The 26,192-nt window shown below is 47.5% G+C and overlaps 1 protein-coding gene and 1 non-coding gene across 51 annotated transcripts in view; one reads left to right on the top strand and one right to left on the bottom strand.

Moving 5' to 3' along the window:
* Window positions 1-26,192, top strand: part of Clasp1 (cytoplasmic linker associated protein 1) — a 233,127-nt gene that overhangs the window by 73,972 nt on the left and 132,963 nt on the right. For all 50 annotated transcript variants that reach the window (XM_028879823.2, XM_037211525.1, XM_037211502.1 and 47 more), the window contains exons 3-8: window positions 2,683-2,761; window positions 4,606-4,709; window positions 5,855-5,946; window positions 8,312-8,387; window positions 14,524-14,621; window positions 23,627-23,694. In XM_028879823.2, coding sequence (XP_028735656.1) covers window positions 2,683-2,761; window positions 4,606-4,709; window positions 5,855-5,946; window positions 8,312-8,387; window positions 14,524-14,621; window positions 23,627-23,694 — 517 coding nt within the window. The remainder of the gene's footprint in view (window positions 1-2,682; window positions 2,762-4,605; window positions 4,710-5,854; window positions 5,947-8,311; window positions 8,388-14,523; window positions 14,622-23,626; window positions 23,695-26,192) is intronic.
* LOC114700248 lies at window positions 2,027-2,151 on the bottom strand. Its single transcript, XR_003735649.1, has one exon. It is a non-coding gene; the product is annotated as a U4atac minor spliceosomal RNA (small nuclear RNA).

Genomic DNA, 26,192 nt, shown 5'->3' with positions numbered 1-26,192 from the left:
CCTGCAGTGACCCAAGGGTGTTTGTGTAAAAATAGCGCCGTCCCCTCTGCTCTTTGGAACTCTTGTCAGGAAAGTGCCCCAGATGCTTGGGTCCTTCCTGGCCGGGGTGAATTCTGTTTGTTGTCACTCAGTCTGCACGGGAACTAGTGGCACCTGCCTTCGTTCCTTCTCTTCTGTAGTCAGTCCCGGTGTCCAGTAGGAGGGTGTTCTGTGCATTTGTATTTCTCCATATATTCACCAGGCTGTGAAGTCCTCACTGAAGGGAAGCCAGGGTGGAGCTATGCAATCATAGTATGTAAACTATGCCCCTGTAATCCCAATACTTTTCTCTTTGGCATATCCAAATTCTCAGTGCTTGGGGAACATTTTTAAGTAGCTACGGGCTTCCTTAGCACACTCGGATCCCGGCCGACCAGCCAGGAGGACTGCCAGGTGACTCATGGAGGGCATCATTGGATCCTGGATGCCAAAGGGATGATTCTAATTCTCAGTGGGACTGAGATTTTATTGTGCTGCTCAGAACAGCACACAGTTTTAATTGTATAAATTGTTTATTTCAGGAGTTTATTATGTGTTGCAGAAAGCACAGTTGTGGATAAGGAGGGTAGGAGACGAGTGTGCTGACTCATGTTAGGACTGCGTTCTGTGGATAAGACCATGTGTTGAGCGTCCACTCATCTGTTATGGTACTTGTAGAAATGACCCCACAGATGTTGACCCTGACTGCACTTTACCTCCTGTGCCTTTATGTCCAGAAGTTGAATTGCTGGAGCATACAGTTAAATTCTATTTGATTTTCTGCAGACATTTCCCACACTGACACTGTTATACTCCATCAGTTCTTATTCCTTTGTGCCGTCCCCTTCCCTCTCTCCCTCTTCCCTGCTGTCTCTGCCTAGAGAATGTCAGCCTTGGCTGTGTCTGAGCGCTGGTCTGCTCCTCTGCTGTGCACCTGCGCTTTGGAGTGCTCTAGCCATCGCCTCGTGTGCTGTGTTTATTCCCAGACTCCCTCCTCTTTAATCCCCCTTGCTCTGTACAGGGCTCTTTAAATAGAGCCCATTCATTGGCTCTTACCTTGGTCCCTTCATTGTTTGGTTCTTTCAAAAAACCGTCTTTGGCATGCAATTTTCCTCTTCCCAGGCAAATCAAAAGGCTACAAAAAGTTGTTCTTACTGTCTGGGTTCCTTTTCCCAGGGGATGGTGGCCCTACGAGAAGGGGACCACTTGCTACAAAGTTATCATCTTCTTACCTGTGGTCAAATCAGACCTCTGTAGCTTTTCCCCAGGAAAAGCCCCCCACTCCTCTCAGGAATTCTATCCAGGATACCTGTTACATGCAGTTTCCCTTTGCTGTCTCTTACCTGTGGCAATTTCTCAGATATCCTTGGTTTTGATCTTAACAGTGGCATAATGGTCGGGTGTTTTGAGTTTCTTTCCCTCATGTTTTTCTTGGGATTACTCATGGCTTATAGGCTTGGAGAGACTGTCACAGAGGTGAAGTGTATATTACATTATATTAAGTTTACATCACCAGCATGACTTAGCATTGTTCATGTGAACTTTGGTCACCTGGATAAGGTGGTTTATCAGTTTCTATACTGTAAAGTCCACTCCCTTCCCTAGTGTGCCAAACTAGGAAAACTAAAATGCCCTGGTTCAAAAATAAAACCAGTAATTTGAACTAAAAATTCTTTAAAAGGAAGATGCTCATGAACCTATTTTCTGTGAGTCTGAGGTTAGCATGAGCTACACACTAAGTTCCGGGCCACTCTGAAACTATATAGAGTGGGTCTCAATGAGTATCTAACTTCTCCCAAGGCTGGTTTGGTATTTGACCTAAGTGGATCTGTTTGGAAACCGGACGTGAACTAAGATACTGAAGGCAGTTTCTAGGCTATAATGGGGAAGTTTGGGAAATGGTCTTGCAGTGGTCACGGCTGCCCTCTACCGGAGCACGGAAGAAGTCCGGGAAGGGCTGCGTTGTCTAAACTGTCTTTGAACGCTCAGGCGAGGAAAAGAGGTTTTGTGTTCCAAAAATTGCACCAAGGTAAAGCAGAGCTCTAACCGATGCAGGTGTGTTGTCAGGCGTTAGCAGTACTGCCCTCACTATGCGTTCATTGGACAGTAGCGCAACCCCAAGAAAAGGATGGTTGCTTGCAACCACGCGCGCCCAGCGGCCAGGAAGCTCCAGGCCCGGGTAGGCTTGCGGTGATCACCGCGGTGGTCCTGACCCAGCCCGCGCGGTGGCCAGTATTTTCTGCAAGTGCAGCTCTGACGCCGAGTACCCTCTCTGCTTTCTTGAAACTCCCGAGGGGCTTTCAGACGCCTGCTTGGCTTTACCCAGAAGGCCGCGCGCCACACGTCTGAAAATTTGCATACGTGCCTCTCTGGGCGGGGCCGGAGGGAGGCTTAGTACTGCGACCCGGTTAATTTGCATGCGCAACTCTGGGGCGGGGCGGGGCGGGGCCGTGATGGGCTCCTGTGGGCTGGGCTGCTTCTATTGCAATGGAGTTTCGCCTGGGCGAGTTTCTGTAACCGGTTTTTCCGTGCCTAGCATCCTTTCCTGACCAGCCAGCCCAGGCTTCCCAGTCATTAGGCGCCCCGGGCTCTGGGACCGCGGGGACCAGATATGCCGGCGATACCTCTCTGCACCGCTGACGCCGTGCCTGTTTCCCGTTGCAGGTGGTTCTCCTGGGCATGGACATCCTGTCTGCGCTGGTGACAAGGCTGCAGGACCGGTTCAAGGCGCAAATCGGCACCGGTAAGCCGCGAACAGCAGACTCCCAGCCTCCCTCCCACTCCGGACTCACCCCACATCACTTTTCCCTCTAATCCTGAAATACTCCTTCCTGCTGTGATCTTCGCATATAAAATACTGCCAGTTGAGGACTTTGTGCCAGATTAACCATCAGATTTGATGCCAGCCAGTGCATGTTGTCCCCAGCCCTTCCTCTGAGAGGCAGTTTTCTTTGAAAAGTCCTACAAAAAAAAAGGAACCAGTTGCCTTTTTCCACGGTTTAAAGGTCACTAAACCAAGGTGTTTCATGGTGGCAATGTAAACACTAAGCAGTTCTGTTTATTCTACTGTTTCTGTAGAGAATCTCTCCATTCCTCTTTCCTTTCTTCTTTCTGTTTTGTGTGGGCTCTGCGTGCCAGTCAAGGACTCTAACCATTGAGCCACAATGTTAGCTGGCATTTCCCAGTGGCGTTCATCATCAGTGTTTGTCTTTTCCTTTTCTGTAGCTTTGGGTCAGTGTGCTCACTGAGAAAGATGGTGGGACCATACAAAAGCTTACTGCTAGGAATTTGGTGTTTGAACCATTTTCCATTTCCCTCCTACATTAGCTCAATGTAGGAGGATTCTCATGGATTCTCACAAAAGGGAGGCCTAACAGGCTTGGGCTAGGAATGGGTGGGCTGGCCTGGCCCATGCTGCAGTGTATAAATGTGGTGTGTGTCTTATGTGTGCTATAAGTAAAATGAACCCAATGTCAGTAAAGCGTGTTGATCCCCTTTGCCCCCAGACAGGGCCTGTTTAATGTTTTTTTTTGTTTGTTTGTTTTTTTGTTTTTGTTTTTTTTTTAAACTTTTAAAATTTTTATTTTATGTGCATTGGTATTTTGCCTGCATGTGCATCTGTGTGAGGGTGTCAGATCATCTGGAACTGGAGTTACAGACAGTTATGAGCTGCCATGTGGGTGCTGGGAATTGAACCCGGGTCCTCTGAAAGAGCATCCAGTGCTCCTAACCACTGAGCCATCTCTCTAGCCCCATTTTAATGTTTTTATTAGCACATGTCATTATATAGCAGTGCATTTTACACATTAAATAGTGTATTTTGATCATATACTCACTCTTGCCTTCTGTCCTCCCCACTTCCTGCTGATGTCTTTCCTTTCCTACCCAGTCCCTCTTCTGCTTTCATGTTTTTTTGTTTTGTTTTCTTTCTCCCATGACCGCTGAGTTTGATTCGGGTTGCTTACACAAGCGTAGGTAAAGGGTTGTTTTAGGGTAATGGGCCTTTATCTGTAGTGTAACCACTGATGAAAACATCTCCCTCTCCCATCAGCAATTAACTCAGGGAAGGATAGGTCCTTCAGAGTCCTCCTACTTTAAGTTCCTTCTTTCCCTCTCTCCCTCTCTCCCTCCTGGGTGCCATATAGCCTTGGCTGGCCTTGAACCTTCCACACAGCAAAGGATAACCTTATGACCCAATCCTCCTTCCTCCATGACCCAAATGCTAAGATTTTAGGCATGTAGTACTTACCCAGCTCTTTCCTTCCTTCAAGTTTCTTTTGGGTCACCCTTGCCTGCCAGGGCCTCTGTTTAATATTTCGTCGGGGTCCACATATGTTGGGACTGGCTGGAGGGAAGCTGGGGCAGAGACAGTCCGCCCAAGTACGAGGTCCTGCCAATGTCTGTGCTTCTGGAATGTACTTCGGCAAGGAGAGCAGAGGTCTGACCCAGGATGGGTGGCTTTGGAATAGCTACCCATGGAATAGGCTTTAGAACTCCTTAATTAGGCCAGCTTCTTGCAGATGAGCAGTGGCTGAGCTCAGATCCCTAGATCTGTTTTCATTTAATCATTTCCATTTTGGTTTCCAGTGTTGCCAAGTCTAATAGACAGATTGGGAGATGCTAAGGACTCCGTGAGGGAGCAAGACCAGACCCTGCTGCTAAAGATCATGGATCAAGCTGCTAACCCCCAGGTAGGACAAGAGAAGCACGCCTGTGTGCACAGACAGTGTTCGTGCAACTCCCTGGGCTTATTTCTTTTAAGCTGATGGGTTGGAGATGGTCTTAGTTAGGTTTTCTGTTGCTTCAACAAAACACCATGACCAAAAAGCAAGTTGGGTAGGAAAGGGTTTATTCAGCTTACACTTCCACATCACTGTTCATCATTGAAGGAAGTCAGGACAGGAACTCAAGCAGGCAGGATCCTGGAGGCAGGAGCTGATGCAGAGGCCATGGAGGGGCGCTGCTTACTGGCTTGCTTCTCACGGCTTGCTCAGTCTGCTTTCTTATAGAATCCGGGACCACCAGTCCAGGGATGGCCCCACCCACAGTGGGCTGGGTCCGCCCCATCAATAACTAAGTAAATGCCTTGTAGCTGGATCTTAGGGAGGCATTTTCTCAACTGAGGCTCTTTGCCCTCTGATGACTCTAGCTTGTGTAAATTGAACTTAAAACTAGCCAGGACATCGATAAACATTCTTATGGCCCACAGTCCCTCCTCATAAATGTATCATTTGAATAAATTAGTGGGCTGGACATGGGTATTGAGTGTTTGATTAATCTGTTAACGCCCTTTAGCTCATTTATGGGACTCGCTCTCCCTTTCTCCGGAAAGGAGCAGCAGCTGGTGGTATCTGAGGAGCCAGTAGGCCTGGCGGGGGGCCTGGTCCCTCTATGACACTTAGAGGCTTGCTAGAATGGATGGACCCAGCCCTGTCTCCCAGGGTCCCACTGATCATTGTTGGGGGATGCAGCAAGGTAGCCAGCAGCAGTTTCCCAGGGGATTTTGGGTGAGTCTCGGTGAGGAGAGCTGTTCCAGACAGAAAGCAGTGTGTGTGCCTGCTGTCATTTGGGCTGTCCTGTTCTCAGTCCTAAAATGGGGTAGTTACACCTCCTCAGGAGTGTGGGGAGAATCCAGTAGTGTTACATAAGTGCACCTGCTTTTCACACTGTAACTGCACGTGTTTGAGAAAGTAGTTCCCTGTCCTACTTGAGTGTGATTGTGAGAGGACCCTGGGGGCCGGTGGGGACGGGGCCAGTTTGGTTCCTGTAAAGAGGCTCTTATTCTGTGAAGGGCTGCCGCATTCTTACCCTCTGACCTGTTCCTTGTCACCTGCAGTACGTGTGGGACAGAATGCTCGGAGGCTTCAAACACAAGAACTTTCGCACGAGAGAGGGCATCTGCCTCTGCCTTATTGCAACACTCAATGCGTAAGTCTGGGGGAACCTGCAGACTGCTTGGCTCATGCTTTTGTTGTTGTTGTTGTTGTTTTGTTTTGTTTTTGAGACAGGGTTTTTCTATGTAACAGTTCTATAGCCCTGGCTGTCCTAAAACTTGCTCTGCTGTAGCTAGAGTTTTCCTGCCTTGCCCACAGTCAGGACAAATCTTTGTCACCCGCCAGTCCCACAGCCGCTCAGACCCAACCAAGTAAACACAGAGACTTATATTGCTTACAAACTGTATGGCCGTGGCAGGCTTCTTGCTAACTGTTCTTTTATCTTAAATTAATCCATTTCCATAAATCTATACCTTGCCACGTGGCTGGTGGCTTACCGGCGTCTTCACATGCTGCTGGTCATAGCAGCGACTGGCGGTGTCTCTCTCCTCAGCCTTCCGCTTCCCACAATTCTCCTCTCTCCTTGTCCCACCTACTTCCTGCCTGGCCACTGGCCATTCAGTGTTTTATTTATTGACCAGTCAGAGCAATTTGACATACAGACCATCCCACAGCACTCTGCAGACCAGGCTGGCCTCACACTCACAGAGAGCCACCTGCCTCTGCCTCCCAAGTGCTGGGATTAAAGGCATAGGCCACCACCACCCCAGCTTTTTTTTTTTTTAACATAGGGTCTCATGTAGTCCTCTGGTCTTGAACTTACTTTGTAACTGAGTATATCTTGAACTTCTGGTCCTCCTGCCTCTACTCTTCAGGAGTTGGGATATTCGACACAGGCCAACATGTGTCCTGTTTATTTGGCTCTAGGGGTGCTAGAAATGTCAAATGTAATCTGAATTACATTTCCAGCCCCTTGGCTAAAGCTTTAAAAACAAAACAGATCAAAAGCCGCCACCACTGTCCTTTATTCTGAAGTAATTAGATCTACGGGTAGTTGTAAAGAAATGTACTGGGAAGTGGCGCGGTCCCGCTCCCTGACCAGAGTAGGATTTCACGCAGGATGGTGTGGCCTTCAGGACCCTGGAGGAGTACGGGGGCTGCTCCCAGAGCTTGCCCACATTGCCACAGCTGCACACAGGCCTCGTATGTGTGTATGAGGTCCCACCCACTGCCCTTCTGCCATGCACTTTATAGCCTGTGGCAGCCACTAATCTGGACTCTTGTCTCTATGATCTTGCCACTTCAAACTGTTACTCAAGTGGTGTCAAGCCTGTGACCTTCCAGGGTTGCCGTCTAGATTTCCACTTAGTTAAGTTCCTGGAGCTTGCACTGTGTGCCACTGATGGTGATAGTCGGTTTGTTTCACTGCGGAGTGCAATCCTTTGGAATAGAACCTATGCTGGAGTACAGCGTATATGGTATAGAATATCTACTGTAGATGTAGTCCAGTTTATTTAGTCACTCATCCATTGAAGAAAATGTGGGTGATTTCAGGTTTGGGCCTCCCGGGAGGAAAATTGCTAGGGTATGTATGCAAGTTTCTGCAGAAGTGTGAATTTTCAATTCCCTTCAGGAAGAGTATGATGGAGGGGATATTTTCATTGTTTGTCCATTTATTTATTATCTTTGGGAGTTTTGCCTGCATGTCCTCCTTTGCACCACGTGAGTGTCTGGTGCCCTTGGAGGCTAGAAGAGGGTGTTAGATCCCCTGGAACTGGAGTAGAGATGGTTGTGAGCCGCCATGTGGGTGCTGGTATAGAATCCCTGACTTCTGGAAGAGGAGCCAGGGCTTTTAACCACTGATCCACCCCATTTCTAGTCTTTAAAAGAAACTGCCGACATAATTTCCGGAGTTGTCTGTGCTCTTTTAAATAGAGTGTTCACAAAGGATGTCTGTGGCTTCAGCACTGCCATGGTGGGAAGGCTGGAGAGATGCTGAGGTGATTAAGAGTGATTGCTCAGGTGGCTCACAACGGCCTTCAATTTCATTTCAGGGGATATGACATCCTCTTCTGGCATGCACACAGACAGACATGCGCAGAAATAAACCCCGAAGAAAAGTGACAGACTTGAGTTCCCTAGTAGAGCGGTGTGTAGTCAGACACCTGCAGCCATCCTGCCAGCAGCAACATTAGCAGACTGTCTGAAAGCCGCTCCAGAGATGACCCTGGAGAGTTTGGTTGGGGCCTCGGAGTTTGGCAGAACAGGAAGTATGACCCGACCCAGCAGAGCGAGGGGTCTGAGGCAAGAGAGACGCCAAGGCGCAGGCCCTGTTGTAGTCTTCGGGGCCAGGCCATGGAGGCCTGAGGCCAGCAAATGGGCTCTGGAATGCTTTGGAGCCACTTTGAGTAGATGGAGGGAACCTTGGTTTACGGGGCTAATGCTGGGGGTGGAGAAGGGCAGATGTGGGCGCCGGCCTTTTTCTGCCCTTTGTTCTTACTCATGCCTTTCATTTCCAGCTCTGGGGCCCAGACGCTAACACTAAGCAAGATTGTGCCACATATATGTAACTTACTGGGAGATCCCAACAGCCAGGTGAGTGGAGAGACCGGCAGCCCGGGAAGGTGCATTCTGGTGTTCTGTGCGTGCTGTGTGCGTCAGGTGGGCGGACTTACCTCTGGGGAGCTCTGACTCGGATTTAAGAGATTAGCTATCCACTAGCTTTTATAAACTATCACAGCAAATGAGTGGCCGCTCTGCCCTCTCCTGTATGTTGGGCTGAGAAATCACAGTGATTTTTGTATGCCAAATCCTACTTTACAGTCTATCAGTTATAAACGGCCACGGGGGCTGGAGAGATGGCTAAGAGTGTTGGTTGTTCTTGCAGAAGACTGGGTTCAATTCCCAGCACCCTCATGGTGGCTCACAACCATCTGTTACACTGTGGTGCACAGATACACATGTGAACAGACACTCATACACATAAAATGAAATCTCAAAAATTAAAAGAAGCCGAAAATGGCCACAGCAGTTCTTCAGGAAGATTTCAATGCTTTTGCCTTGACCTCTCACCCTCAGGCCTTCAGGCTTGTTTCTGCATCTTTTGTTTCCTGCAGAAGTCCCGTGTGCAATGCCAGTGCCATTACATGGTACCTACTTGGGGTTGTTTATCTGTCATTAAGCTGCTTACATGAGACAGGCAGGTGATGGGTGTTCATGGTGGACCTGTGGGTGGCCTTGGATCTGCACCAGAATAGTGTGCACTGAGTGTCCTTTGGTTGTGAGACAGAGCAGGCCAGACACACCATTGAGCGTGACAGCACTTATCACACAACTGCCTGCTGTCTGGTTTGTGGAGAAGTCCAAACATCTACCCCAACAAGGCAGGCTCACAGGGAAGGCGGGCTCACAGGGAAGGCGGGCTCACAGGGAAGACGGGCTCACAGGGAAGGCGGGCTCACAGGACTAGGTGGGGTAGATGCTAGGGGAACTCAATTAGCGAGCGTATAGCACATGGTGTATTTCTGTAACTGGTGCGAACATCATCCTCCAGATGTAGGAGAGACATTCACTGGCCCCACAGTGTGGTAGCTGGCAGACTCTGCAGGGCATCCATCATCCTTCCTCACAGCAGAGGTGGCCTCGCTGTGCATTAGTACTAGATGGTGTTTAAAGTAGATGCGGAAGGACCACCTCACCAGCCCAGGACCCTCTGCCGTGTGCTGTGGGAGTAACATCAGCTTTGCCCTGCTCAGAAGCTCACATCCCAATGTAGAAATTTGAAAGTGATGTTCTTGTTCCCTTTAAAGCTATTCAGATGAATCTCAGAGTTCTTGTTCTTCCCAGGTTTTCACTTCTGAAGTTGTCCACCAGGGGAACCTCCCTTAGCAAGCACATAGTGTACAGCACCTAGAACTGCCTGAACTGTGGGACAGTTGGGGGCGTCTATTCTCACGTAGCACTGCTCCCTGATTCCACTTCCCTTGTTCAAGTCCAGAGTGGAAGTTAATGTGTGAGATGTCTCTAGGGTTTGGGGATGTTCCCCTTATTCGGGAGTAACTAGGGTTAAATATCACATGTCAGCACAATCCCATATTCTGAACACATTAGTTCAGTTGTTTTTGTATTTGGTATTAGAGATAACATTGAGTATCAATTTGAAGAGACTATATCAAACTCTGAGCTCTCTAGGTCACCCCAGAAAGCCTGGAGGACAGACATGTCCTGGCCGTGCATGGCTGACCCTGGTGTTCCTCCTGCTCTTGAGCCTGCCTCCCTGTTAGGGCAGTAGTGTGGGTTTGCTTTTGAGTCTTCCTGCAAGTGCTTGGGAGGGTGATTGTTCTTAGTCTCTGGCATCACTGTTGGACACAACTTAGTCCGAGTCTCCTTAGCCTGAGGTGGACATTGTCATTTGCAGAGATCCCACACCTGCCACATCCAGTGGGTTTTGAGAAACCCTTAGCTGGATTGTTTTATTTATTAGGTTTTCAGGACAGGGTTTCTCTGAGTGGCCATGGCTGTCCTGGAACTCACTCTGTAGACCAGACTGGCCTTGAACTCAGAGATCCACCTGCCTCTGCCTCCTGAGTGCTGGGATTAAAGACATGTGCCACCACTGCCCAGCCAGCTGTATTGTTTTAAATAAGTGAAAATGGTTTATTGTACTGGTATCTTAGAGTGTCTTCACAATATTGGTGTGGATATGCTTTGCATATATCAAATCTTGGGAGTCCTGGTTAGACACACACATACATCCATGTACCAAAAGGCAGAGTCCTGCTTAGACACACACATACATCCATGTACCAAAAGGCAGAGTCCTGGTTAGACACACACATACATCCATGTACCAAAGACAGAGTCCTGGTTAGACACACACATACATCCATGTACCAAAAGACGGTGTTCATTATCCAAAGTCAGGCACCCTGGGTTGAGTCTCAGTAGCAGTAGCAGTGCAGCCTAACTGTGGAAGAAATGCCTTTAAGAGGGACCATGTCTGACTGCTCTCTAGATAACTGTTATCAAGACTGTATAAATTAAAAGAAAAAAAAACGAGGAGAAAAACCTATAGTGGCACATTCCCTGAGTCTCGGCACTCAGCAGAGATAGGTGGACCTCAGAGTTTAAGGCCAGCCTGATCTCCATGTGAGTTCCAGGTCAGCCAAGACTGCATAGTGAGACTCGACCTCAAAAATAGAAATTAGGAACACTTACTGCTCTTGCAGAGAACCTGAGTTCGGTTCCCAGCACTCACATGGCAGCTCACAACTGTCCACAACGTGAGTTTTGGCACACACAAAATGCACACACACACACACACACACACACACACACACACACACACACACACACGCAAGGCAAAACACAAATACACATAAACTTTAAAAAATTAATAAAAAATAAAACGAGTGAAACAATTTTTAATCAAATGGAAAATATGAAATTGTATCAACAAACTACACCTCAAATTTCTGCCCAGAATCTGGTAGGCACTTGTACTATATGGCCCCCAGGCATGTCCCGTTACAGTGTTTTGATCCATAGTCCTTTAAATTCTTATTCCTCATTCCTTTTTTATGTTTTTGTTTATCTCCATTTCCCATCATGTGAAAAATGAGGCCTGTACTTCAGGGTGACTTTCAGTTCCCTGTAGTAGACAGGATTTATAGGCTGGGGATTCTCTACTAAACACTGAAAACAATCCCCACAGCTACATCTGCCTTCAGATTCCTTTCCTTTCTTCAGCAGAGCTAGAGATTAAGGCTGGGGCCTCATGCGTGTGTAATGAGCCTCCCCCTCCCCCCCAGCTCTAGCCCCGCCCCCACACCTGCCTTTGGAGTGATCTCTGCACGTGAAACACCCTGGACTTGGCATGCACACTGCACCTACAGGAATATATGCAGCACCCTGCCTCACTAATGCCAGTCACCTCAGCCGTCCACTGTTCCACCATCGAGCTCCATGCCCCAAACTTTATGACAAGATTAACTTTTATTTTTATTTATGTGTGTGCACCTGTGAGTACAGGTGCCTGAGGAGTCCAAATAAGGCTGTTGGATTGTATGATGCTGGGTTTACAGGCAGTTGTGAGCTGCCTGACATGGGTGTTGGGATCTGAACTCAGGTCCTCTCTAAGAGCAGTACAGGTTCTCAGCCATCTCTCCAGCCCCAGCTCCAAACCTTAATTAGAGTCCCTGTCCCTGCTTTGGGGCTTAGGGATTCAGCATTTGAGCTTTGGTGGATGTAGCATGAGATTTAAGAGAAGATGAATGAGCTGTGATTTATTAGGAGAAGAGGTTTATACAGATGATGACCTGTCATGTGACACCAGGTCACATAGGGTCAGGACTGGTGCCCATGTCCCTCCCTCCTGTCCTTCATGTAGTAGGCTTCCTTGTGGGACTCTTCTTTGTGGGACCACCAGCCCCCCAGTAATGACACAAGTATGCAAGCCTGGCCTTTAGCTTAGACTTTTTCCTCAACTAGCTCTTATAGCTTAATTAACCTGCTTTTATTAATCTACATTTTCCCACATGGTTCAGTACCTCTCCTCTGTACCGTATGTCCAACTTGTTCCATGTCTCATTGGCATCTCCACGTTTCTAGATTTATCTCTTCTTCTCTCTCCCTGGAAATCCCATCTGTCTTCTCCTGCCCAGCTATTGGCCGTTCAGCTCTTTATTAAACCAGTCACAGTGACACATCCTCACACAGTGTAAACAAATACCCCACAACACCTTCATCCTTTGGTTGCATTGCTACAGAACAAATCTAAAACCCTGTTGCATCCCTGTCACTTCCTGCCTGGCCCTTATGACATTCTGTATTGAAATGTATTGTTTTCTTTTTGTTTACAAAATTGTAAACTCACAGAAAAGCCAGAAGAGCAGTCGAGCGAGCACTTGGGTCTGTCAGCTAGCCCTGGCAGATCTGTTTTACGCCTGCTTGTGCATCACATACTTGAAGACGTGTATTTGTTTTCTGAACCTTTTGGAAATAACACTCAGACATAATATTTTTACTCCAGAAAGTTCAATGTTTCATATAACAGCAAAAATATTTTCTCATATAACCACATGGTTTTTAAAAATAAGCATCTGTATCTGTAAAGAGCTCATTTGTAGGGGTCAAAGGGCACCTTGTGGAGGCAGTTCTTTCCTTCTGCTTGGGATCTGGGGTTCAAGGTCAGGCTGTCAGGCTACTCTCCCCGCTGAGCAGTCTCAATGACCTCACATGCCACTTTCATACTATAGAAATTTAGCATCAATACATTGATATGTATACTCCATGAATTTTCTCCAAGAAAACACATCCGTCCTGTCCCTTCCTCCTTATTTCACTGCCTGTGTAGTAGGTCCTTGTGTCTGGCCAGATGGTGCACTTGCAGTTCATGAGGGCCCAAGTGCCTCCTGCCTTTGAGCAGCAGGGTCTTATTTGGATCCCGACCATCTGCCGCACTTCTGTACCTGGCAAAATCTGACTCTTCTGAGCACTGACGTGACTCCTCCCTCTCTTCTCCCCAACTTCTTTCTCTCTTTGTAGGTGTGTGTGTGTGTGTGTGTGTGTGTGTGTGTGTGTGTGTGTGTGTGCCTGAGTGTACGCGTATGCCCATGGAGGCCAGAGGACAGCTTAGATATCATTCTTCAGGCACTATCCAACTAATTTTTGAGATAGTCTCACTGCCCTAGAATTCAGTATGTAGGCTCTGCTAAATGGTCATTGAACCCCAGGATCCATCTGTCCCTGCTTTCCCAGTGCGGGAAGTATAAAGATGTGCCCACCTGGCTTTTTTTTTACATGGGTTCTAGGGGTCACCAGAGTCCTTGTGCCTTCAGAGCCAGCACGTTACCCAACAGTCCTGTTCCTACCTTTCTGCTATGATCTTTGGTTTTGGACAGTGTTGACCACATCCTGCCTTCTGTTAAAAGTGGCATTTCTGTGCAGTGTTTCTTTGTTTTAGCATTGCAAATTCCTTGAATGTAGGGCCCTTGTAGCAGGTTATTGCTTCTTTTTGTTTCTTGTTTTAATCTCCTTACACATGAAGCTGATGCTTTACATAATGTACTTATATAATATCTTAGTTACTAGAGACATAATGACCAAGGCCACTTACAAAAGAAAGAGTTTGTATAGGGATTACAAGTTCAAAAGGTTAGAGTCCATGACCATCATGGCAGGGAGCTTGGCAGCAGGCCGGCATGGCGTTAGAGCTGAAAGCTCACATATTGTTTCACAAGCACAAGGCAGAGAGAGCTAACTGGGACTGATGTGGGCTTTTGAACCATCAGCCTACCCACAGTGACACACCTCCTCGAACAAGCCACGCCTCTTCATTCTTCCCAAACAGTTCCACCAACTGGGGGCCATTCTCATTCAAACCACTGCATATCTGATGCCTTACTTGTAGCATAGTTCATTGTTTTTGTTTTTGTTTTTTCATTTTGAAAATTATGGTTTCCTGATCTTAAAGAATGGGGAGAACTTGGGGGTCTGTTTAAAAAGCTGAAGACTTTTTCTACAATTTGGATTTTCTATGATTTGGGATTGTTTTATGGGAGTGAAAACACCCACATGTGCCCTTTACTTAGTCTGGCATGTATGGGGATTGTGTGCATGGTTGTGCTGGTAGGCTGGTGATAAACTGGGGTGGCATATAGACTGTTAGATTCTATCTGATCAAGCTGGGGAGTGACATGAAGACCTGTAAGATCTCTTCTCTTATGTCTAGGTTAGAGATGCAGCAATAAACAGTCTGGTGGAGATTTACAGACATGTAGGCGAACGTGTGAGGGCAGACCTCAGTAAGAAAGGGCTGCCACAGTCCCGGTGAGTGCTCACTTTCTCCTTTTTCCACTTAAAATTTTTATGTATTTATTTGTGTCTGTGTATGGGGGTCCTTGTGCCATGTTGTGTGTGGAGGTCAGAGGACAACTTACAGGAACTAGTTCTCTCCTCGTGAGCACTGGGGATTGAACTCACGGCAGACTCGGCGGCAAGTGCCTTTACCTGCTGGCCCTTACAAATCTGTTGTAAGCATTTATTGATTCTGTAAATGTTTGTGGGTCCTTTTTCTCCACCCCCTCCCCTGCTCCTTTTCAGGTTTCATCTCAGTTCATGCTCCTATCTTTGATGTGGTAATTGTATTCAAAGAATGCATGGTTGTGAGGCTGGTGGCTAGATGTCCTCTCCACACCAGACGTCAGTGGGAGCCTTTTATCTTATTCCCTCAAAAATAAGACTTGGGGGACGGGGAGACGACTCAGTAGCATGCTTGCCTTGTGAGCCTGGGTACCTAGATTTGAGCCTCAAAAGTCACTTTAAAAAGTTGCCTGCAGTAGCACATGCTTGTAGTCTCAGCACCGGGGAGGTGGAGACTAGAAGATCGCTAGGGCTCCCTTCTCAGCCAGCCCAGCTGAATTGAAGAGCTCTAGGCCATTGTGACTCTGTCTCAGAAAGGAAAGCGGTTGGCCCCCAAGGTTGGTCTCAGACTTTCACAGTTCCCTCCGCCTCCCCAACTCTCACCTACTACAGATACTCTGGCCTCATTCCATACCTAAGTTACAAAACACTGTGACCAAGGCAACTTATAAAAGAAAGCATTTTATTGGGGCTCGTGGTTCTAGGAGGTTAGAGTTCGCGATCATCACGAAGAGGAGTATGGCAGCAGGCAGGTAGGCGTGGTGCTGGAGTAGTAGTTGAGAGCTCACATCTGATCCACACCAGGCAGGCAGCATGCACGCACACATGCATGCACGCACGCACGCACGCACGCACATGCACATGCATGGAGTGAGTCTTTGGAAAGGTCCAAGCCCACCCGCAGTGACACACATCCTCCAAGGCCACACCTTCTAATCCTTTCCAGACACCTGGGGACCAAGCATTCAAATATGTGAGCCTCTAGAGGCCATTCTCACTCAAACCCCACTTCCGTTCTGGGGCCCCTGTAGGCGTGGAGCCATGTCATAACGCAAAATGCATTTGGTCCAACTTCAGACAGCCACATAGTCTGCCACAGGCTCAGTGCAGTTTAAAGTCCAAAGTCTTTTCTAAGACTCAGACAATCTCTGAATTGTAAACCCCTGGAAAACCGAAAAGCTACTTACATGCTTCTGTCATATGATGGCCCAGAATATGCATTAACATTCCAGAAGGGAGGGAAGGGGGCAAATGAGGAAATGCTGGCCCAAAGCAAGACAGAAAACCAGGATTGCAAGCTCTGGTTCCTGTAGGCTTACTTCTAGTGTCAAAAGGCTTAGATGTCCCTTCGCTTCCAGCTTGTCTGACTGAACACACTTCTCCCTCCTGGGCTGGTTCCACTCCCTGTTAACGGCTCTCCTTGGCAGATATCACCAGGCTCTGGAATCTCCAACATCTTCAGGTCTCCAACGTAATCCGTGCTTCACTTTCCCAGAGTCATACAGTCGCCTCTCTAGGCCTCCATGTGGGGACTCGACTGCCATAGGCCTGGCCTCGGAGGCTTTCCTTAATCACAGAGAAAGACTCTATAACTCCTTCATGACTCTTAACACCAGATCCATGTGCCAAAGCTGTGAAGTTCCGCTGCCTTCCTGGGATGGAACCTGCCCCTCCTTGAATTACATTTGCATAAACTTTTGATTTGTCGTTGCTCTTTAGGAATAGATCGTTCTTTAGGCCCTTTCTCCCACAAGTTTCAGGGTTAGCTGGATGGGAGTTTCACCTTGAGAATTTCATTCCCTTTATTTCTTCTTACCTCTTTCGGCATCAACCAAGGCTTTAACATTAAATTTCCTGGTGCTCTTTTTCTCTTCAAACGTGTGTTTTGTATTTTCTTTTTTGTCCAGTTGGTCTTTTTCATTGTAGATTGGCATAAGAGTGATCACTAATAACTACACAACAGAGTCAACATGAGGCTGTCTTGAAATCTCCTCTGCCAACAAAATTAATCCAAAACTCTTCAGTTAAGCCTCAGGCAGATTTTTAGGACAGGGGCAAAAAGCACATTCTTTGCCAAAATACCAGGAGAATTGTGTCTAGTTAACATTCTTCTATAAAATGTCTTCATGAGCAGGCCTCCACAGTCCACATTTCAGGACCCAGGCCTCCACAGTCCACGTTGCTCTTAGCACTAGTGTCTTCCAAGCTCTTACTAGAGTGACCCACTAAGCTCTGCTTACAGCATTTAACCACTTTTCTAGTCCAAAGTCTTCCACATCCCAGAAAAATACCCAAACTCAGCATGGTCAGGCCTGTCACAGCACTGGCCCACTCCCTGGTACCAACATCTGTCTTAGTTACTTTTCTGTTGCTGTGACAAAACACTGTGAGTGCCTTAGAGTTTCTACCACTGTGAAGAGACACCATGATCACGGCAACTCTTACAAAAGAAAACATTTAACTGGGGCTGACTTACAAGTTCTGAGGTTTAGTTCATTATCTTCATGGTGGGAAGCATGGTGGCACACCAGCAGACATGGTGCTGGAGAAGGAGCTGAGAGTTCTGCATCTGGATCAGCAGGCAGCAGGAAGAGAGAGACAGCGGCCCTGGCTTGAGCAGCCTACCCCCAGTGATACACTTCTTCTAACAAGGCTGCACCTACTCCAACAAGGCCACCTCCTTTGTAAGGTGCTGTTTCCCCGCAAGCCTATGGGTGCCATTTTCATTCAAACCACCACAGTGAGCAAAGCAACTTACACGAGAAAGCATTTCCTGGGGCTTGTGGGTCCAGAGGGTTACTTGGATGACCATCATAGGTGGGGGACCACGGCAGCAGGCAGGAAGGCATGGAGCTGGAGCAGTAGCTGAGAGCTCACATTTGCAGACAGTTAACTGGGAATGGCAGGGGCTTTTAAAATCTCAAGTCCACCTCCAGTGACACACCTCCTCAAGGCCACACCTTCTCATCCAGTGATTCTCAACCTGTCTGGTGCAACCCTTTTGAGGGTCAAATGACCCTTTCACAGGGGTCACCTAAGACCTTCAAAAGACACAGCTACTTACATTACAATCCATAACAGAAGCAAATTTACAGTTATGAAATAGCAATGAAGATAATTTTGTGGTTGGGGGTTTATTTTATGGTTCCACAGCAGGAGGAACTATATTAAAGGGTTGTAGCATTAGGAGGCTTGAGAACCACTGCTGTAATCCTTTCCAAACACTTCCACTAACTGGGGACCAAGATTTCAGCTATGAGCCTATGGGGCAATTCTTGTTTAAAACACTACAGTGTCCCACACCTTTCAAAGGTGTTGGTATTGAGACAGTCAGCACTCATCATTTTGTGGTCCTATATCTTGTGTACACCCAGCACCTAATGCAGCAGGTGCTTACACATTTGGTTTAGTGGACGAAGCCGTTCTAATACGCACCTCCGTATAAGTAGTGGAGACCCCCTGGGGATACATCCTCAAGTTAGTGTTCTGTTGAGCAGTGTCACTTTCCGTGGAAACAGCACCTTACTAGACCCGAGGACACTTGAGCTAGAAATGGTTCATTAGAGATAGAATTTAAAAATAGAGTGTAACAGCAGGCTTTCTATATCTTTGACGATCCCAGAGGGGCACAACTCCCCGAGCCTGTCCCTATGTCCCTAGAAACCGCAGAGGTTCAGAAACTCACACTGACTTTTGAGAGGTCACACAGTAATGAGTCAGAGCCAAGACTCATTTCTTTGGACTTGGCTTCTTCATTTTCCTCTGCTCTATTTTGTGGAAGGGTTTCTGGAGTCCTGGGCACTGGGGATGTGGCATGGTATGTTGAAATAGAGCATAGGAGTCATTTGTCGTGGTGTGTCAGGACATGTGACCTTGATGCAGGCCTGCTTTGAACAGTGGGTGGAGCCTGACTCCAGGACCCTGTTGTCTTTGTCACTCTTGCTATTGCTGTGATGAAACACCATAAACAAAGCACCTTGAGGGAGGAAAGGGTCTATTCAGCTCATACTTCCTCATCACCGTTCATCATTGAAGGAAGTCGGGACAGGAACTCAAACAGGGCAGGAACCTGGAGGCAGGAGCTGATGCAGAGGCTGTGGAGGAGTGCTATTTACTGGTTTGCTCATCATGGCTTGCTCAGCCTGCTTTCTTATAGAACTCAGGACCACCAGCCCAGGGATGGAACTGCCCACCATGGGTTGGGCCCCCTCCCATTGATCACTAATTAAGAAAATGCCTTACAGCTGGATTTTATGGAGGCATTTTCTTAATTGAGGCTCCCTCCTTTCAGATGACTCTAGCTTGTGTCAAGTTGGCATAAAATCAGCCAGCCTCCATGTGAAGGCCCAAGGCTGATGTCAGTAACCATCCTCAGTCACTTTTCCGCCTTATTTATTCCTGTAAGGTTCCCACTCAAACTCAGAGCTTGCTCTAGGGATCCCGTGTCTCAGCTTTCTGAGACCAGATTACAGGAGGGCCATCTCATCTATGCAGCATGTACATGAGTTCCAGGGATCTGAACTCTGGTCCTTGTGCTCAGGGGACAGACACGTTAGCCACTGATCCATCTCAGTCCTTGGTACAAGTTTTAAACTTTGATTTTCCTTTAGTCTCTTCCTTCAGGTTGGGATTGTGTGTGTGTGTGTGTGTGTGTGTGTGTGTGTGTGTGTGTGTGTGTGTGTGTGTATTTGAGACAAGGTCTCACTGTGCTGCTCTGGCTATCCTGGAGTTCATCATGTAGACTAGGCTGTCCTCTGCTTCTGTAGTGAGTGCTGAGATTAAAGGCCTGCACCACTGAGGTTGAGATTTTCTTTTCTCAAAAATCTTTTCTTTAATCACACACACATGTGCGCACGCACGAACGCACACATGCTTATTTGTGTGTATGAGAGAGAAAGTGAGGGATGGCAGAGCTAGATGGTAGATAGTTGTGGAAGATGCGCACACACACACAGTATGCATGTGGTATGCAGAGGGCAGACTGTGGGAGGTGGTTCTCTTCTCCCACCTTATGGGTTCTGGCGGTCAGACTCGGCAGCAGGCACTGTTACCGACTGAGCATCCAACTGGCCCTAACTCGTGTATTTTGGTCCCTCTCTATGTTAGAAACTTTGGTACCCTCATTCAGGAGGGGAGACTTAAGCAGAGCAAGAGAAACTCTTACTGTTTGGATGAAGTTTGTTGACTGAGATTCTCAGGATTTGTTTCTTAGGGATGACTTAAAATTTATATTTTACATTATTAAAAAATTCTAGCAAAGATTTAAATATAAATCTTTTTTGTTGTTGTTTTGTTTTGTTTTTCAAGACAGGGTTTCTCTGTGTGGCTTTGCATTTTTCCTGGATCTCGCTCTGTAGACCAGGCTGGCCTCGAACTAACAAAGATCCGCCTGCCTCTGCCTCCCAAGTGCTGGGATTAAAGGCGTGTGCTACCACCACCCGGCACAATAAACTTTTTGGGTTGAATTTAATGTAAATATTCAGATTCAGAAAAACTAGGGCAAAATGGTAGTGGTGATTTGTCAAACTAATAAAGAAATTGATTTCTTTTTTGAGGGTAGGGGGAGTTTCATTCAAGGCTGCATGGATACTAATCTGTACTTTACCACTGAGGCATACCCCAAGCCACAGGATGTTAAATTGAAATCTGAAGATTAAAGAATAAAACCATTTGATAGCTTCAGGGGGTGTGAGGTCAGCTTTACTTGTCAACTTGACCCAGCCTAGAGCCACCTGGGAAGAGATTGTCTGCATTGGGTCAGCCTGTGCGCTTGTCTGGGCGGGGATTTTTTAAAGTTTATTTTTGTGGGGCAACCCAACCCACTCCGGGTGTCGCTGTTCCCTGCATATGGGGATCCTAAACTGTGTGAGAGTGGAGAGATCGAGCGAGCACACAGACGTGGCTTCTCTCGGGTCTCAGCTGAGCGTGGCTGTTTGGAGTTCTGCTGCCCCGACTCCCCTGCTGTGATGGACTGTAGCCTGGAGTTGTGAGCTGGAATAGACCCTTTCTCTCCTAAGCTCCTTCTTGTGGGGTGTCTCATTACCACAACAGAAGTGAAAGTAGGGTAGAGATCTGGAACTCACCTGTGTGTATCTGTGCCATTGATGGTGTCCGGGAGAGGCCTCTGAAATTGCTGTGTTGGAAGCCAGCAGATGAAGTCAGTACTCCATGCCCAAGGAGTGCTTGTTGGTGTTCAGCTGCCCACAGCCAGGGTGCAGGTCTCTGAGGTGTAACCGTGATAGGAGCCCTGATGGGGGCACTACTGAGCAAAGAATGAGGGCGTTGACCCAGAATGTGGCAGTGATGGAAAGTACGTTCTGTCTGGGAGAATTCCAGGTGAAGATAGGTACCAGCAACAGTGATGTTTCTTTGGATGCTCTCCTGCCTGGTTGTCAAGGCGACCACAGTGTGTAGACCTCACCCCTTGGAGAGATCCTACAATACTGTTTTCACAAGTGCCTTTTGTACCTGGGACTGTCCCAAGAATGTAAGTAATACTCACCTTCTTCCAGAAACTTCAGAGACAGCCAGATGAAAGGGATACCTCTGCCCTAACTTGTAAACCTGCTGCATGTTCCTGGCATGGCAGAGGGTGTGGTTGTGACACAATAAATGGTACCCAAGTCAGGGCACACCCTGGCAACCTGTGCAGTGAGCCTATTTATGGGCTTGTCCATCCATCCAAGGTCTTTGTTGCTTTAAAAGGGAAGGTGATGGAAACATCTTAAGAATTGACATTAAGCCGTCTTTCCGGATCTTTGGTAACCACTGGATTTGAATGTGAGTGATGGTGTTACTCATGTCTGGCCCTGAGGTGGTGGTTGGACTTTTATTTCGGTCTCCACTTTGATTTGTGGGTAGTGGTGGTCTGGAGTAAATTTGGGAAGGATTCTGAAGCTGTGCCTGGACCTGGGAGCTTTGAAAAGATTAGTGATCTCTCCTGTGGGATGGGAGGGGGAGACACCGTAGAGGGCAGTTTCACGCCTTCATTTGCAGTGGTGTTCTTGGCTTGCCTGTTCCTTCGACTTTAAGCTTCAGAGGGAAGCATCCTTCTCGTTCAGTGTCTAGTTAGCTTTGAGCGAGGTCCCGAATGAACATGCGAGCATTTGTTGCATGAATGAGTAAATGAATGAACTAAGACCAACGTGTGTGACGTATTTAGTATTCCAGAGAGAAGGCAGCAGCGTGTCTCTGGTGCCACGCTGTGACTCTCAGGTGACCCTCTGCATTGTTACCAAGAGAGCATGGCTCCCATCTTAGCCTCCAAGGAGTTTCCATTCTGGTTCAGAAAAGACATATGTGTGAAATGGTTAGCTCTCAGGAAGGGAGGGCAGGAAAGCGCTAATGACTAGCCTGGTCCCGGAACGGGCGGGCGGCAGCTGTTTGAGCACACAGTGCTGTGGTTTGGTGCATGTTTGTCTCACGCAGAGTGAGCGAGCTCTTTTGCTTGGGAGCGGCCTCTGCTTTTGCTTCCAGGTGACGTTCCATCGCGTGTCTGTTCCCTTCGTTTCCGTGACAACTAGGATAGTGTTTTGACCCCTCAGCAGTTTTGCTTACATTTAAATGCCAAGGTGGAACAATCTGCTATTAGAGGTGCCGTGTAGATTTCTTAAGCTGAAGCGTGTTCAGTCACAACATTTGTTTTTAGAAGGAGTTATTTATAACGTTTGGAATTATCACAAGTCAGAGAAAGCCTGCAGTGTGAAAATAGCACATTATGAGAACTTTATCCAAAGTAGCAGTCTGCTTCAAAAGAAGCAGGAGAAATGCAAACTTTGAAAACAAATGAAAGTTTTCTGTTTAGTGTGTGTGTGTGTGTGTGTGTGTGTGTGTGTGTGTGTGTGACATCGGGTGTCCTGCTCTGTCACTCACTCACCTTATTCCCTTTGAGATAGGCTTTCTCACTGAACCTGAAGCTAGGCTGGTGGTCAGCAAGACCCAGTGATCCTCCTGTTTCTCACCCCTCACAGTGTTGTGGTTACAGATGTGTGCGTGGCTGCAACCAATTTTAACATTGGTACTGGGGATTTGAACTCAGGTCCTCATGCTTGTGCAGCAGCACTGTTAGCCGTAGAGCTAGCACTTGAGCCCCAAGTGTGATCTTTTAGACTGAGTCCTTAAACCAGTGATGGAGCCATTCTAGGTGTTCAGTTATCGTTGGGTATTATCAATTGCTGAGGGAGTTACTGTTCTTGCTAAGTGGCTTGTATAATTGATCATTTTGGGTGTGGGGGCTGATGGTTAGTTTTGATTGTGTTTTTTTTTTTTTTTTTTTTCCCCCGAGACAGGGTTTCTCTGTGCAGCTTTGTGCCTTTCCTGGAGCTCACTTGGTAGCCCAGGCTGGCCTCGAACTCACAGAGATCCGCCTGGCTCTGCCTCCCTAGTGCTGGGATTAAAGGCGTGCGCCGCCGCTGCTGCCGCCGCCGCCGCCGCCGCCGCCGCCGCCACCACCACTACCGCCTGGCTAGTTTTGATTGTTAATTTGCTACAATTTAGGATCAACTGAGCATCTCAAGGAGCACCTATCTGCATTGGCTTGTGAACATGTCCCTGGGGGTTGTCTTGACTATGTTAGTTGAAGTGGGAAAACCTGCCCGTTGTGGGCAACACAGTTCCCTTGGGTGGAATTTTTAGATGCATGGGAGCTATTAGAAGCATGTGTGTATTGATTCTCTCTCCTCTTGACTGTGGGTGTGACTAACTGCTTCTGTGGACTTCTCTACAGAGATGGACTGAAACCTGGAATTGTGAGCTGAGATAGACCCTTCCTCTCCTCACTTGCTTTTGTTAGGGTATTTTATCACAGCAACCAAAATAAAACTAAGATGTCAGGGGCAGTCAACTTAATAGTGTTTGTTAATCATAAATGGTGATATTGATATTCCATATATATATGTTTTGTTTTCAAACAGGTTGAATGTCATTTTTACAAAATTTGATGAAGTCCAAAAGTCTGGAAATATGATACAGTCTGCAAATGGTGAGTGGGAAGACCAGTCTCCATTTTTGCATTTTTCAGTTTCATGGCAATCACGCTTTTGAACTATTTCTGAACGGATACTAGATGTTTCAATAAGGTCTTCTAGGTCTCAAAAGTCAGGTTTCCTCCATCTACTTTTCCAGGCCGGTGGACTTAGCACTGGCTTTGTTTCGGAAGCTCCATTGACCCACTAGCTAATCCATTCTCTCATAGTTCCACTGACTGACTGGTGCAGACCTCAGGATGCTTTGCCTGCGCTGTCCTGGCAGCACCCTGACATCTGGCTCCTCCTCCTCCCCCATGTCTATAGTCTGTGTTCATTTAGCATCCAGAGTAATCCTGCGAGGATGCAAATGAGGTGTTGTTGATCACCCATTCATACTCACAGCCAGACTGCAATTTAGTGGTCCCCAGGCCTGGTAATGTGGCCTAGACTTCTCTTCTAACGTCATTCGTTCTTTCTGAAAGTTCTCTCTGCTCCTGCCATGCTGGCCGGCATGCTAAGTTGGAACATTCTGAGCATCTCTGTGCTTACGACTCCCACTTCCTGAAATACTGGTCCCTGGTATCATTATGGCCTCTTCTGATGCATGTGGTATGGAGAATGATCTCCAATAGTAGCTCTGCCTGTGGTTGTAAATGAATGAGTTTCTTAAATGTACAGCAAACCAAGTAAAAGAATAAATTGGTAATGGATAGTTAAACATCAACAAATCAGGTCCTCAGAACATCCAGCCAAAGCCTGCTGGGGAAGCAAGCCCCTTTATGGCAGCCACTTGAAGTTCATGAGGAGAGAGCCCCAGGTAGGAAGAATGTCCTCTTGGGTGAGGTTTCCAAGTAAAAGAACAAATAGCAACAGATAGAGATGGCACCATCAATTGGGTGCTCACAGTATCCAGCAGAAACGGATGGGGGAGGTTGAGACAGTCCCCTGGGGTTCCCAGTAGAACTTTCTGTCCGAGGCTGAGCTTCCCACGCCAACCTTCAGGCTTCTCTTTCCCGCCACAGGCACTCTGTTGGTAACAGCTTGCGTCTGTTGTCGGGGGTGCAGTGTTTTACTTTTGGCCTATTTTGTTTTCTTGCTGCCCTGTCACAGTGTCAGTGGGACCAGCCTAACTCTAAAAAGGGGTCTTGGAAGACACTTGGCATCAACATGCTTGGGCCTGAAGTTGGGGTGCCAGTCTTGCTTCCATAGCCGGCTTCTCAGTGAGCTCATACAGCACATGACAGTTGAACAATGGAATGTACAGTACCCCTTCACCCATCCTGATCTCCCTAGTGGAGGCCACCCAGAGCACTGTGGTCAGGGCCCTCCTGGGGCTCTCTGCCCCACCCTGTTTGATACGCTAGCAATTTCACTAGAGAAGACTTGCTTACTTGTGGGGTGGGGTCTCCACTGTATCCCTTTACTTTTCCTTTATTCCCACTGAGCATAGCCTAGTCCTCCCCAGCAGTCTCTGGCCTGTGCCAGGTGTGTGATAACTATTGTCCTATAAATATGGGTAAGGACCGTGATATGTGAGTCATGGCCTGTCATTTTGACTCCTTGGCTGGCTGGCCTTCACTATACTTTTGATGGTATTTGAGGACAAACGGGTCACTTTTGTGATTCCCAAAAGGAGGAAAAGGCAGAAGTAAATTACTGAAAGAATGAAAAGCCATCCAGGGATCAATTGCCAACAGAGTTGAGTGTGAGAGTGTGTGTGTGTGTGTGTGTGTGTCCCTACTTGGTTCTATGGAGAAAGAAAGCTGACTAGTATAAATAGCAGTGGGGAAAAAGAAATAATAAACTATGAAGCCACTCGGTTGTTGCCTTCCAGGGAAGGGAGCTGTTGGACTCTGTCTACCTGCTGTTGCTGCAGTGGCTTTAGATCCCAGGTAGTAACCTGCAGGGTTATGTTGTACACTGCGGCCATTGTTCTTTAAATGTACCAGTTACGACTGTGCAACAACCGAGTGGCCTCCTGTCGGCACTCGGGGATAGATGTAAGAAAAACTAGCAGTTCTTCTACACAGCATGTCCACAGGAATCTCACAGCAGCTATTCTGTTTCTAATTAGCTGCCTCATAGTTGCTACTGGGATCTGCTGCCAGCTGTCACTCAGTCACCACACAGCCAGTGTCTTCCTTATCTGGAACAAGTGAGTCACTGTGCTGGAATCCAGTGGTTTGCTGGGCACTTGATTCTGTGTGATAGTGACGGCACAGTCTCTTCCTCAGACGACTGGCGATGGAAGGTGACCTCTGTCAGTCACTTTGAAGTGTTTCCACATGGTAGAGTCAGCTCCCTGGCAATGGTAAGGTGGCAGTCAGAATGTGCGCTGGAATTATTAGACATGTTGGTGCACCTTCTGCTCCGAGCAGTCTCCATGTTTAATGTAAAAATCACATTTATTTGTACATACGCACACCATGGCACTCAGCTGGAGGCCGGCAGATAATTTTCTGGAGTCAGTTCTCTCAGTCCAGCGTGGGAGTCCCGGGGATCGAACTAAGGC

Source organism: Peromyscus leucopus, chromosome 15, assembly GCF_004664715.2.
Source record: "Peromyscus leucopus breed LL Stock chromosome 15, UCI_PerLeu_2.1, whole genome shotgun sequence".
Taxonomy (NCBI): Eukaryota; Metazoa; Chordata; class Mammalia; order Rodentia; family Cricetidae; genus Peromyscus; species Peromyscus leucopus.
The sequence above is the reverse complement of the archived record's forward strand: the minus strand, read 5'-3'. Positions and strand labels throughout refer to the sequence as shown.